The sequence below is a fragment of the Perissodus microlepis genome, chromosome 15, assembly GCF_051167445.1.
Source record: "Perissodus microlepis isolate ML-2025 ecotype Zambia chromosome 15, ASM5116744v1, whole genome shotgun sequence".
NCBI classification, from domain to species: Eukaryota; Metazoa; Chordata; class Actinopteri; order Cichliformes; family Cichlidae; genus Perissodus; species Perissodus microlepis.
Genome location: NC_140475.1, coordinates 909,781 through 924,324, shown reverse-complemented (window position 1 = coordinate 924,324; position 14,544 = coordinate 909,781). Strand labels below are relative to the sequence as shown.

Sequence of the window (14,544 nt, the reverse complement as noted above, 5' to 3'; positions counted from 1 at the left end):
AAAAACATGAACAATGGCCAAATCCAGCCACTTCCAGCCTGCACAACTCCGTTTTTAGCACAGAGTAGGTTGGCCAGATGGTGGCTGGTGGGGTAGATGAACTTAGCAGCCACAGCCAAAAGATTTAACACGTGTTTAACTGCCATCCTGTCTGTCTTTGACACAGTCACTCACTGACGGGCCAAACTGCTAGTCTGTCTGTAGAGGGTTTTTTTTTGTATTTTTAGAAACATAGACAAAAAGATTCCCGCAGATATGACACACAAGCGCTTTCCTTCTAATCCGTCTCCTCATTGCCTTTTGTTTTAATCCACATTTCTGCTGTGAGGTCAATGATTTGCTCCTGCACTGCCACCCTTCTCTCAGGGCTGTAAAAGACAGCGCAGTCCGGGCAGCCAGGCATGCTCCGGCAGCTAGCTGGGCCTCTGCCCTACATAACAAAAAAAGGTGAGTCGTTCACATTCCTGCTTCATGCACAAACCAAACCCCAATGTCACACACACACACACACCTTCCCTTGTTGGGGTGTGTGGTCTTCCTGCTCTTCTCCTTTTCTCTAACCTTGGGGAGTCTTAAAGTTACAAAACAGCCAGAAAAAGGCAGAAAAACCCTCCTCCTCCTCTCCTCTGTAGAAACTAATCAAACCATGGGCGTGTGCAAGTGATTTCTGTCTGATGGGACAACTCTACCCTTCACGTGCATACAAACCCAGGCAAACTGACATGCAAAGTAGCCGTGATGACAGAAAAGCCATGTACTTCGCATAAGTGCATTCCCACTGGAATACATGGCGGCCTGCAGGGGAGAGAACATCTTTATTGGACCCGTCCCGGAAGCATTTCAAATCCGAACAGGCCTGCTCACCAGCCGATACATCCTCTTCTATCATTGTCAGCTTGGTATTTTACAGCATCTCTGTTTTTGGTAATAAACTGGCACCTTCTGTTTTAATGTCAAACCCTCCAACATGCTTTTGTTTTTTTCCAAAACATATAAAACATTTAACTACAGGAGAGTAAAGTGGCCTTGCTTGCCCCCTTCTCTCTTTAGTTTTTAGTGCGAGCCAGTGTGTTAAGAGGAGGCCAAAGTGAGCCCTGCTGCTTCTATAAAAGGAATGTGATGGGAGAAAGGGAGGGCCACTGCGCCAACAGTATTATTAGCTTGATCATCTTACCAAAGAAAGAAAGGAAAAAGGGAGTAAATAAGAAGAATACATACCCCATTCCAAAAACTCCAGGACGTTTTTCTCCCTTCTGAGGGGGGAGTTGTTGCACTCATCATAGAGGCACACCAGGATATCCAGCAGCGTCTCCACACTCAGGCACTGGCCATTAGACTGAGCCGGCCCGTCCAGGATCAGCTTCTCCAGCTTCTTCAAACGCACCTCTCCCGACATGTTCTATTCCTTACTGTTGGGTTTTTGAAGCAATGGTGATGGATGGGGTTGGACGAGCAAACACCACCTCGGCCTGGAAGTCAGCGCAGAGGGGGCCTTGAAAAGTTCTCGCCACTGCACGTCTCGAAAAATAATCAAACTTTTGCGCGTTGAGGCCAAGCCGGTGCTAAATAAGCGTTAAAATCTGCCTAATCATGACCTCCCTCTCGAGAGCCAGTATCTTGAAGCTGGGTGAGACGTGCAGCACTTCCCCATTTTTTAATACCTATCCCCCCCAACCCCTCAAAGGGTGCATAAGAAAAGAAGTAAGCCTGTAACAGACCCTGGCTGCCCCGGGCCGGCTGATTTTGTTGGAATCGCAGCGTTAGCAGGCAGTTTTCTGCTCTCCTCTGGCGTTAAGAGAATATATATATATATTTTAAATAACCTAGTCGAAGCCGTTCAGAACATCTCCCTGAGTTGAGACAAATATTTGGGATTCTCCATTCTTGCAGCAATCCAAAAAATGCAAACCAGATCTGCAATGCTACAAAGCCCCAGCGCCCCTCCTCTGCTCCAGGAATGGAAGGGCGACAGCAGCTTAGCAGCCTGCTAGGTTAGCTATTCAGCTAACCAGGGAGCTAACGTTAACGCTACTTTTCTCCGTTCCTTGATGCCATAACTTCCCCCTTTTCCCGGGAGTTGACATGTAACACGCAGCGTTAACACGTCTCAACCAAATGTCGTCTGTCTCTGACAATGTATATATATATTTTTATTTTTTTTTTATCTAACTGCAAAATATCCCCTTGTTTTCACAACTCACTGCTGGAAGATATGTTCTTTAAATCCCAATCTTCGTCAACGTCTCTTTAGTTTCTTCACAGTTCAAACGCGATGGTTAGCCAAGAGTTCCAACCAGCAGCCTGTAAGTTAGCCGTCAAAGGAGAAAAAATGCGGCTCCTTTTTTTCTCTTATGAAGGTTACAGAAAAGCTCGTTTCACGTCAGGGGGAAGCTGTATTCTCTAGCCTCGCTTATTCCAAATACGGGACACAGCCTAAATTCCCCCCGTCCTTCCCTTTGCACCGCCAGTCTCCCCCGCCGGTCGTTCGCTGCTTTGCCGTCTTTCCCCAGTCAGCTACCAGCGGCTCGATGCCAGAGGCTTTAAACTGAAAAGATGACCCACTATACACTGCTCTGGTGCGCTGCAGCACCGCGCTGCATTGTGGGAAAAGTGGCTCTGCGAGAAATTATGAATGGCTTACAAATAGCTCTCGACCTCGACTGTACGCGTCAGAAACGTAATTATGAGTTATTGATAAATACGTACCTTATTTTTTAACCATTGAAGATCCTTCTAGAAGTAAGTCTCTCCAGTATGCGACCAATCATCCGGATTAATGTTTCTGGGCTGTTATTTGGGGAGTTATTTTGAAATTTTATTAAATTACTTTAAGTAAAAAGTAAAATTATTAATTATCAATGATTACGTTTTTGTTGTTTTTTCTTTGGAAGTTATACTTCTACCACCGTGTTTGCTGCTGTGGATATCTCGCGGATATTTCAGTCTCGTCTTACCAGTTTGATTTCTCACGCGGTGTCTCTGAACACGTTTCGACGCTGTCCAAAAAACACAAAAAAGGTTATCAGTCTGCGATGTTAGGTAACGCGTTTACAGTTTCCAACTTCCACGCATGCTCGTTAATCCGCCATGTTTCCCGTGTCTCGAGACGTGCTCTATAGCTCGCGGCCTATCTACCGCTGTTCTAACGTCTCTGGTTGCTGCTGCAGGCAAAATCCCAGATCATCATCATGGCGCCCGTCACAGCATCTGCTGTGCGAATGGGAGAGGCGGGGGGGTGTTGATGGGAGGGGGTGTTGTCAATATTGTGAATGGGAACTGCGGGCTGTGTGCTGGTGGCGTCTTTTTCTTCACGCAGGAGTAACAATGACTGCTGTCCCTGTAACCGACCGCAAACACAGCACTTAAACGAGATACAGTCCAGCCTGCGTCAGTGCAACTGTGTCGAGTCCAGCTAGCTGTGACAGTGAGCCACCTCACACAGCCACATGCATCAAATATGACAGTCAGGTTCCCCATAAACCATTATGCAATCTACCAAATGTGTCTTGCTTTTGCATTCACAGTCACACCTTAAATGTCGTGACACAAAAAGGGTCTGTGTGGCATGCTCTCGCTCCCTATTTGCATATAAACAGTGCATGGGGTTTCATGGAGTTCAGAGTCTGAACTGATCATTCCTTGTTTGGAAATGATCCCTTTGTAGTGCTTATCACTGCTCAAAGTGCACCCAGTAATCAATAACGGCCTAAGCGGCTGAATGTTTGGGGGAAGGGAGACGGAGAGAGAAGGAGAAGGTGTTTGAGGCCACACACCCCAACAAAGGGGAACATAAAACTTCCATACTTAAGAAAATAAATAGTTCAGGGCCCCCTGACTGTAGAAGAAAGACACAAGATGTGATGAAGTAAGCGCACAACAACATGCCATATAAGACGCAGTCACCTGATTAAAGGGAAATCAACTCTGATGTCATATAGGAATAGTAGTGGTACAATAGTTATATCAAGCTATATAGTTTATGTCTTCCATATTTCCAACCATATCCATAATCACATACTGTGTATGCTACCATTGTATATAGTGTATTATCTTACTTTTTTCATTGATTGTACTTATTTGTATTTTTGTATTTCCTTCTGATATCTGTACCTGAGCTGAGGTGACGCAAAAATGTCCCCGTTGTGGGACAAATAAAGTCTTATCTTATATTCTTGTACACAACACTTAAAAGTGCCCTCTTTTCACTTGTACTATTTTTTCAAACTATTTTCATTGTTTGAAAGCACGATGTCAATAAAGATTCTGATTCTGAACAGTAGCAGTTTTAGTATACGTCTGAGTGCTTTTGTTATTAGACACAATTCCTTGCAAAAACGCACAAGTGTTGTTGCTATATTTCCAACACGCTTGATGTGTTTGATTCTGTTTGTCAGCCTGCACTGAGACTGCTGTGCCTTTGATTGAGTTTTCATTGTTGATTGTTTGGAGATGTTTATCACCCTTGTTGGATTGAACAGTTAACCAAGCCCATCAGAGAGCCAATCATCAGTGTGTTACTCTGCACAGCTTTGCACTCTTGGCCCAGTTTGGCTGTGAAAGGGAGGAGTACACACCACTGCATGAGACATTAAACTTTCTGGCAATTTCCCACAACCTTCACTTCCAGCAGGAGTGGTGGTTGCTGAAAACGGGTCTCGTGTGCCCGTGTGGATATTACATTCAAATGTGGATCATGTGATCAGGACATTTCATGTTGAACGCGCCCGTTTGCCATTTTATCGATGCATGTTCAATCTTCACAAGTAAGCACATTTTATCAGTAAAGTTCAAAAACACACAGCACCAAATGCTTCAGGACAGCGAGCAGCTCGACCATGAAAATGAAATGATGTGTGGTGAGAAAGCAGAACTCATGTGGCGTCTGCTGAGATAATCCTGTCACAGGACGCTCTGAGCGCTTCGCACAATCTTTTTGCCAAACCCAGTGAAACCGAGCGCCTTCGGTCTCGGTGCGTTCGCTGCATATACTGAGGTGTATTTGTATTACAACAATTTAACGTGGAAGGATTGTTATTATTTCTCTTTCCAAAATTGTCACTTCCTGCACTGGTAGTTTAAAATGTGAAGTATGTGATGAACAGGATCTAATCAGTCTGATACGACGCTCGGTCCTCATTAATATCGTACAAACGTGTTTGGTAGGTGAGTTATGTTCATGTGTTCATGTAAAACGTCTATAGTTAGTTTTAAATGCTTAAATTAAACGTGTGCTCCTGTTCTTCAGCAGACTTGATCACATCAGAGTTTGTGTGACATGGGTCTTGAAAGTTCGTAGAAATGTGAAATCCTTCCTGGTCGACACTCGGACTCTTTCAAATATGTCCTCGCATCAGTCGGGTGTCATTTTGTCGTGAAAGAATGAATATCCTGTAAAACAGTTTGTCACAGCAGTGATGGTTGCTCACTGCGTACAGTGCTTTACACATCTATTAGAACACCACCCCATGTAAGGTTTATGCAACACTTACTTGAAATCAGTGGTGTTAAACATAGGGCCCGGGGCCAGAATCTGCCCGCCAAAGCCTCCAATCCGACTGCAGGGACGACTTTGGACGACTTTGATTGCGAGGATGGATTTTTTGACTTTAAACTGTGTATTTATAACTTTTATATGACGTTTTCTGCTGACTAAGATTCCTGCATGGCCATTCATGCTACACCAAAGTATTTAAGTAATGGATAAAGAAATAAATGACAGACAACTTCCTGTTTTTCGCTGTGTACTATGGACACTTTGGGGGGGAAAGAACATTTTCTGTGAATGAACAAAAACTATGTTATATAAATATGATCGTTTTCAGTGATTTTACACATCTTTCATGTAGAAAAACTGACGTGTGCTGTTGAAATTCTTTATGTTCTATGCACATATCTCTGGGATTAAATGTAGTTAAATGTCACAGAAAGGTTAGTTTGACTCCTCCAGCCCACTTCAGATCACTGTGGGTTACCTGTGGCCCTTGATGTAAAACGAGTTAGCATCTCTGCTCTAAAGTGTCACAATGACCAAAGTCATTTCTGATATTTCTGTAATGGTTAATCGACCAGTGTGCGCAAGCTGTTAAATCAAAATGCTGCTTTTAATGCCAAACTACAATTATTGCTGTTATCCATGAATTTTCACATTTACTCTTAATAAAATAAAATAAATAAGGTCATTTTAAACAAGTGCTTGACAGATTTATGAGATATTTTTCTTGTTTTTTGACAAGGAGGTTAATAAATTTGTTAAGCACTGCAAGTATCCTGTTAAAAGTCACGTACAATGAACAATTCAATTCAACTGTCATGTTCACCTCAGATCTCAGAAGTGGTCTAATGAGGACAAAGCAATAAGGGTAATAAAGAGATCTAAGTGTACATTTATTCATATATTTATTTCCTCGATGATGCTATCAATCCAAGTGTCGATGTTGCCTTCCTGCTATCTATTTAACGTCGTCATGATTATCGGATCTTTTGAACGTAGCACAGCGCAAATGGGGGTTTCGGGGTGGAAGCTTCCTTTAAAGCCTCTACGCGCTTGCGCATGGCGTCCTCTGCTGTACAAACCGTTTCAGCACAGCTACTGAAAGCCACGAGCCTTGTTGTAAGTTGCACAACAGCGCTGTTGAATTTCTTGCGTGAGATTTTCCCTCATCGGGTTGTCGATTTTGAAATATTTCCTAGCCGAGGTTGGAGCCACGTACATTCGTTGCTTCAGTCCATCACAACTGCATCCTGTCGATGAATTAAAAGCCAATGAAAATATGTATTGATAGTCCTAATTAAACGTGTCTGACCCCATTTGTCTGCAGCGGGGTCAACGCGCATGTCTGCGCTGACTGATCCGTCATTAGCTGTGCGAAATGCAATTAAACCGTCCTGCGGTTTGTCGACATCGCGGAGGGCAATAACAGCATTGCCCTGCACGGGTCTAGCGCTTCGTCTTTGTCACGGACTGATCGATGATTATTGGCAGCCAGCTTTAGATCCAGACGCGTCTGCGGGAGCTGAAAGAGAAGAGCTGGTGTGGACCATTAATGTGCAAACTAGTGCGGTTCATTTCTCCAAATATTTGGCGTGGAGATAAGGCGGCCAGTAGCAGTGATTGACAATGCTCGAGCGCATCATAATGGGGGCTTTTGCCGTGACCACCAACACAAGTTCAATATTGACTTTTTGGAGCATGCAGCAGCTCCGCCTTGTTCCCAGGGAGACGCGTAATAATGAGATGCTACAACATAATGCGCAAACCAAACTGCGCCTCTGCCCTCTTCCTGTATACGCATTCAAAGCAGAAACAGGGAGGTCTGATGCTGCGCAAATGGAACGGATTGACCTATAAATTGGACTGCTTTTGAATGCAAATGGGCGGATACTAATTAACACCTGCGTTGTGGATTGAAGGAGCTCGTTCGGCCTTTGATTGAAAAGAAATGGCACCTATGAGTGTATGAGATGCGGCTTTGAACTAGGCAGCTCGTCTCTGAGCGGCATGGGAAGGAAGGAGGACTGAGAAATATCACACAAAGGCCATCTTAATTTCCCAAATTAGGGGTTGTAATGTGAGGCAGAGAGGACAGCAGAGGCCTGAGTATTTTAGGCTGTGGAGAGCAGGCACTTAGACTGGCATCTGGCTGGACTGGACAAGATTTGCTTGGAATTTACATGTCTGCTGACCACAGACAGTCTACAGGTTTGGACCTCACCTGTGGCTCTTTGTTATGGAGGATGCACTGATTATTATCATCAGCATACACTTTTGAGCAGCTTTATCCTTCCTTCGGTGTTTGAAGGAAAACAGAAGTAACAGTATACCATCAGTGTGCATGAACAACACCACTTTATTTTATTTTTAAGATCCCCGTAACAGTCTGTGATGAGTCATAACCCTACACTAAGAAAAAGATCCTGATAAACACAAATTACATTTTTTGATTAAAATGCAACTGAAATAAAAAAAAAATATGTCAAAGGTTTGTTTATTAATGAATTGTCGAGGAAACCATGCTTGGCATAAACTGAATGTATATTTATCCAATGGCATGGAACATGTACAGGTACATGTAATCAAATTACTTTAAGTCAGCATTTTGGGCATCCTTTTTATTTTTAATTTAATCCCAGCTGTAATCTTTGAAGAAAACAAGAAAGCATTTCATATTTTGGGGAAACAAACAATTTCAAATAGTTTTTAGAGCGTGCCAGAGAAGCCAAATAAAAGACGTCACCCCTCTGTGGCTCAGATGTTGGACTATTGGAGTCTAAGCTGAGTTCAGGTTAGTCGGGGTTACTTGTAATCCTCACTGAGACCTCAGAGAGTTAACAACATGTAGTTAGGGGTAATGGCTGAACATGGGCTCTTTAGACTGTTGATTAAAGCCTAATTAATGAGTCTCATCGTTTAAATGAATAAAATGAACAAAGTGTCTGGTGACTAATGTTGTTTCCACTAATTGGGTTGTAAGAATGCCACAGACATCAAATGTCCCAACCAAAAACACAATATATATATACATATTAAATATTATGAAACCAAAGACTGACGTTGTTAGAATGAACTAAAATTAAGCGAGTTTCTTTTTTATTAAATAAACTGCATTTTTTAGAGTTTAGAATAAAGCAAAAGAAAAACTAAAGGAAGTGATACGGTGAACTTCTAAAGCTAACTTTAATAAAATATCTGCTTATTGGGATTTTGGATATGTGCATGACCGTGCACATGTTTATACTGTATCATTATACCACAGTGCCACTCTGAAGTTATGAACTCTCACAGTGTGACAAATACCACACATACACATATAATAATGAAAAAAGTGCACAAAAAGAACATTTTTTAAGGATAAAATCAAATCAGGAGCAAACCGAACTGCAAACCTGACCTTCATCAAAATCAGAAACACAAACACAGGCGCACACGAACCCTGCCAAAGGCTTCTAATGCTGACTTACAACCAGCTGCAATGCAGGATCCCGACACAGACGCACGTTTTTAGTATAACTGAAATAAACAGGATGGATCACATCTATTTGTTACCCGCTTATTATCCCTCTGCACACTTACACGTACTTTACCTTTGCACACACGCAGCCACGCCGAGCCCGTTTCCAGCGTGTATGTTCGAGTAAATGCATTTCAACGATTACAACACATGTGCACCGTGTCATGTGCTACTGGGGCTCTGCCACTAATTAATAATTTGTCTTTACTGGGCAGATGCAACCTCTCGAGCTGCTACAAGCAGGTCTGGCAGTCATCTGTCATTTGCTCTTCCTGTGTGCTCCTTCAGTCTGTCTGACATCTCTAAGCAAACACGGCCAATACACAACCAGAGCCTGGAGCTTCTGGGCAGCCAGTGAGAGCAACCCTCTTCTAATGTTTGTGTGACAAAAAAGGCAAGGCAAATCCTCGCAATGGAATCAGATAATCACCAACTTGTGAAGAGCCTGCCCCAATCCACATCCACCCCCTGCCTCCCCCCCCACACACTCCCTTTCTCATACAGCCCCTGGATTAACTGTCTGTTTGGCTAATAATTTTAATCTGCTGGAGTGGACCTAGAATGGGTTACAGGGGTCCGAATAAACATCTAATCCCCTAGCGTCCCCTCCTCCCTCGAGGCCCTGCACTCCTTCTCCATGGACCCCCCACCCACCCACTCCCTTGCTTGTTATAGACTCAAGGTGAACATGCTGCTTGGTTTTAGACCCTTTTGCTGGATAAAATAGGTTCTGCAGCCATCCAGACAGAAGTTAAGCCCATCGTGTGACAAACTGCTGCCAGACTGGGCCCAGGCTGACATTGTCCAGTGGAATGTACACATCAGAGTGCAGTGTGTGTGTGTGTGTGTGTGTGTGTGTGTGTGTGTGTGCGTGCAGACAAGGGTGCTAAGGAGGAGAGGGCACTTCAGGTTCACAGGGTCAAGTAATGTCTGTCTGAGGCACATATGTAGCTGCATAGGACACACCGTGGGAGGACAGTATTCCAATTTAAGAGAAATTAGTGTCCAGATAAAGACAGCAACGGTCATTTATTCAACTTAACCAAAAAAGCTCTTCAGCACTTCAAATACGACAAGTTTGCTACAAATAAAACCCTTCTTCTCCACAGTGTTCTTCTTTTCAAAATCAAGTAAAAGCAAAATATAAGCACATAAAACAAAGATCACGTGATTGTCTTGTCACTTAAATACACAGCAAGAAACGGAATTTTAAAAAAATCCTCCTTCTGGCCACATCAGACATAACTGCGGTGAAATTACACCTCCGCAATACGGATGGCCCTCAAGTCTTAATTGTTGCTGTTTGAAGTATGGCCACTTAGATATCCTGTTTAGGATGGGGCTGTATTGTCGCACCTTTGTTCTGATAAGGGTCCCTGCCCCCATCGACAAAGTGCGAAAGACGGGGAGGACCCGCAACAATATAAGGGACCAGAGGAGTGTCAGAGGGACACACTCTGTATCTCCTGCGCTACTGTGCTGCCGTCTGTCACACTGAAGTTTCCTTCTCTCTCTCTTTCGTCATGGATTTCCTTCGGGCTTGTGTCCTTTTCGCCGCTCTCTTCGCTCTCGTTAAGGCTTTTACGCATCAGGATATGAAGGACGCGCTGCTACAGAAGCTTGGGATGGATGAAGTTCCTAGAATCCATAAAAGGGATGTGGAAAATCTGGTGATTCCGGCGCATATAAGAAATAAGTACACGACCATGCTGAAGATGCACCACAGCAGGAGGCGCAGATCTTTGCCTAGTCTTGCGGGCATCCTGAAAGGAATCCCCGGCAATGCAGGTAGGCACTTTTTAAATGTTTAACAAATGGAGCATGCAGATTCACAAAAAGAAAAGAAAAATATTTTTGCTGTAGAGTATTTTACGTGCATAATAGCTGTAACACCCAGTGCACTTTTACGCACCAGTGTATATTCATGAAAAAAGTCATTTTAACCTTCGCAAGAGGCGAAATTGACTAAAAAGCTGGAAATGGTTTGTGTTTTAGATATTTCCGGGGAGTACGTCTACTCTGACACCACTCGGCAACGCGTGATGTTCGACATGGAGGCGAGGATCCCGGATAATAGTGAGGTGACCATGGCCGAGCTGAAGCTCTACCAGCGGGCTTCCCACCACAAACGATTCACGGTGGAGAGGAAGAGCCACCGGCCCGTCAGCAACGCCAGGGTCAGCATCTACTGGGTGGAGGTGCTGCCCAACGGATCCAACCGGACGTCGCTGGTAGATTCGCGGTAAGGGATCAGTTAAATTAGCCCCCCCCCCATCAACTTGCTATCTTAATTAAAAGACAGCGGTATTCTTCTCCGCTAGTTATCAGTTGGAGCTCACTTTAATGAATTGCCCCCATCGCGTTTACAGGTTGATCCCCATTCACGAGACAGGCTGGAAGAGCTTTGATGTCACCCAGGCGGTGCACTATTGGTCCAAGACACAGCAGAAGACACCTATGCACCTGGAGGTGTGGATCGAGGGCGAGAGACCTGGCAGTTATGCGGCAGAGATGGCCAAGAGTGTCCGCTTTACCACCCAGGAGCAGACGGACAACACCTTGGGAAAGCCCGAGCTCGTCCTCTACACACTCAACCTCGAAGAGTACGGGTAAGGGCGCGAAATACAGGATATTGTGTCAGTGTGACAATTAACCCTGTGCTGTTTTTACCTGTCAGCATTTGCATTCGTTAATAGAAGTGTTGTGTGGTGGCAAAGGGGCGGAGGTTTACAGATTCTCGTGCTTCAGAGAAATCTAGCAGCAAATTACAGACTGGCACTGAAGAGCACCATATGCTCTCTGTCAGGAATGATCCAAAGTCATTTGAAGTAATATAACTGAAAACACAAATCAATCTATAAATTGGCCACTGCATAGCAAGCAGGGGTGTAGCTAAGAAATTTGGGGCCTTTGACAGCTTTTGGAGCACCTGATCCCACCCCAGCAACACAAATCAATTAAATCGCATTACTGCTAATGCTAGCAGCTGTCAGCTAACTTTCCTTGTTTTTCGTCCTCAGCTCTCGCGGTGACTGCGACAACCAAAACAAAGACACCTGCTGCAGAGAGGAGTACTTCATCAACTTCCGCGCACTGACATGGACACAGTACTGGATCATTGAGCCGGCTGGGTACCAGGCTTTCAGGTGCACCGGTGGCTGCAAGCAGCCCAAGCGCAACTTCGGGTACGGCGAGCGGCGGTGCACGGTGTCCGACAGTGCGCCTTTACCCATCATGTACCTGGTGAAGAAAGGGGACTACACCGAGATAGAGGTGGCTGAATTTCCCAATATGATCGTAGAAAGGTGCGCGTGCACTTTGGACAACATCTCGATAGTATGAAGTGACGGGAAAGGCTCGTAAGAATCCAGACTGGGGGCGGGGATGTGTTATGAGTACGCGCGTGGTGTTGTTTTCAATGAAGTGTTGATATATTTAATGCACACCTAATACTTTATATTTAAAAGGACATTTACCCGGAGTTTCACACACACCGGGCAGTACTCCTGCCTAAACTCCATCTACAAGCACTTTGATATATTTTGTACATTTTGATAGTTTTTTTCTTTTTTTATACTTGAATTTGTGTGAGCTGCGTTGAGTCATTCAAATTCTGTTTGATGTGTTATATTTTCCACCTGTAAATAATATGAATGAGTTTATGTTTAGAAAATTAAAATATTTTGTCTCACTTAAAGCTCCTGGTCGCTCCTCCTCCTCCCTGCTGTCGGGCACGTCTCTCTGGCTCCATTCACATTCATGATCACATTCAAATGTAGTTACATACAGCTGCCTGTGTCTTTCGCCTTGTTGTTTGCACTTATAGGAAGTTGTAATGCGGAGCAAATAATTTGCCTAATGACTTATAACACCTGTTACACTGAGGCCACACTGTCATGTAGGTCAAACGAGCTTTATTTGCAGTGGGAAGGAGCTACGTGGGTGCTTACAGAGAAACATGAAGTCTATTCACATGAAGCTAGAGCGGGCTCCTCGTGCGTTTACACCAGGCTTAGACATTACTAATCAGAGCCAATAGCTAATGCATTGTTTGCTGCCTGACTGGGAGGTCTTGTCATTCGCTAATATGCTGCTGATGTGGGTAAACATGCTGCAAAGACAAGCAGCCGGCTGTCTGAGTGAATATCTATCACGCACCTCAGCAGGAAAAGAAAAGGAAACACGGGTGGTACAGGAAAGACCACACATGCTTCACATGTGCATATAAACATGTTTAATGCCCCAGTAAGTTTAATAGTACTTATGCCGTATCGGCCTTACCTCTGAGAAGCTTCTGTTATTCATTCAGTCTTTTTCTTGGCCGGATTACTCAGTCAGCAGTTATCGGGACATTTGGTGGTGCTTTATGATGTGGTCCTTCACCAATGGTGCCATTCTGCTGGAATTAAATGTCACTTTAAATGATGACATAACCACATATACTTAAAAGTCCTTCCCAGTAGATACGGGGGTAACAATTCAACCTTTTACAGAAAAAAAAAAGATTCTGCAAGTAATTTTATATAGTGAACTTTACAGGAAAGGAGACACGGATCACACGGTCAGTCATTTTAAGTGATTGTAAGCATGGTGGCTTAACCTTGCCTTTCACATTCACATACACGTGGATGGTGCATGTTTTCCTTTCATGTCATTAGCGCTGTGCGAAAAGTCAAAATCGGCCACACAACAATATATTACAGTGAAAGAAGAAAAAGTGGAAGAAACTGTCTTGTTCTTAAGAAAATATCACAATGAAGTCAGACCCATGATGGATGCAGGGTCTCGCATGCTGGTGAGTCTGAGGGAGATTGTTTTCTTGCTGGAGGTTTGCAGTTTCTGACTGCTCGTGTTTTGCAGCTCGGGACAGATGTCAGATGTTGCCTACTTGTAATCACTAAGAAGCCGGGAAGACTTTGTCAGCACAAAGGTACATCCTACACTAAAACAGGAGCTTTTGCCAGCACGGGTAAACTCTATGATTGGTGTAACCCGGGGGTGGGGAACTCGAGGGTCCCGGTGTCCCGCAGGTTTTAGATGTGTCAGCTGATTTAAATGGCTAAATGAGCTCCTCAACATGACTTGAAGTTCTCCAGAGACCTGATAATGACCTAATCATTTGATTCAATTCAAAGTATATTTAAACAAATATAAGACTGAAAAATGAATGAAATTATAAAAACGTGTGACAGCATGTCTGTTTCGTCTGTTTCGCCTGAGCTAAATGGTAAGATCTGCAACTGAGCCTCAGGACGAGCTGCAACGCTGGAGCAACACAACACAACACTCCTTGATGTCTGCACTGCAAGGTACAAGTACCACGTGATGTCACGGAGGTGCTATCTGTACCTGCTCTGGCAAAGCATCGTGCTCGGTGTTGTTAATGCACATGCTGATCTTACATGATTTTCATTTCTCTTTTTTTAAAACAATATTTTCATTTTTCCCATTTATATGAATCTGATGTTCAGATTTCTGCACTAGGTTGTTGAAAGTACTTCCAATATGAAGCAGGATTTTTTTTTACATTTTCAGC

At 43.9% G+C, this 14,544-nt stretch overlaps 2 protein-coding genes across 8 annotated transcripts in view; one reads left to right on the top strand and one right to left on the bottom strand.

Moving 5' to 3' along the window:
• The window catches only part of cdc42bpab (CDC42 binding protein kinase alpha (DMPK-like) b), a 71,532-nt gene extending 68,990 nt beyond the window's left edge, over positions 1-2,542 (bottom strand). For all 7 annotated transcript variants that reach the window (XM_084952359.1, XM_084952362.1, XM_084952360.1 and 4 more), the window contains exon 1: positions 1,219-2,542. In XM_084952359.1, coding sequence (XP_084808485.1) covers positions 1,219-1,396 — 178 coding nt within the window. In that variant the 5' untranslated portion in view covers positions 1,397-2,542. The remainder of the gene's footprint in view (positions 1-1,218) is intronic.
• A 6,991-nt stretch (positions 2,543-9,533) lies between these two features.
• Positions 9,534-12,660, top strand: lft1 (lefty1). Its single transcript, XM_084953518.1, has 4 exons — positions 9,534-10,796; positions 11,004-11,250; positions 11,378-11,617; positions 12,029-12,660. The coding sequence occupies exons 1-4, from the start codon at positions 10,532-10,534 to the stop codon at positions 12,348-12,350; spliced, it is 1,074 nt and encodes a 357-aa protein (XP_084809644.1). The 5' UTR covers positions 9,534-10,531; the 3' UTR covers positions 12,351-12,660.
• Positions 12,661-14,544: the final 1,884 nt, after the last annotated feature.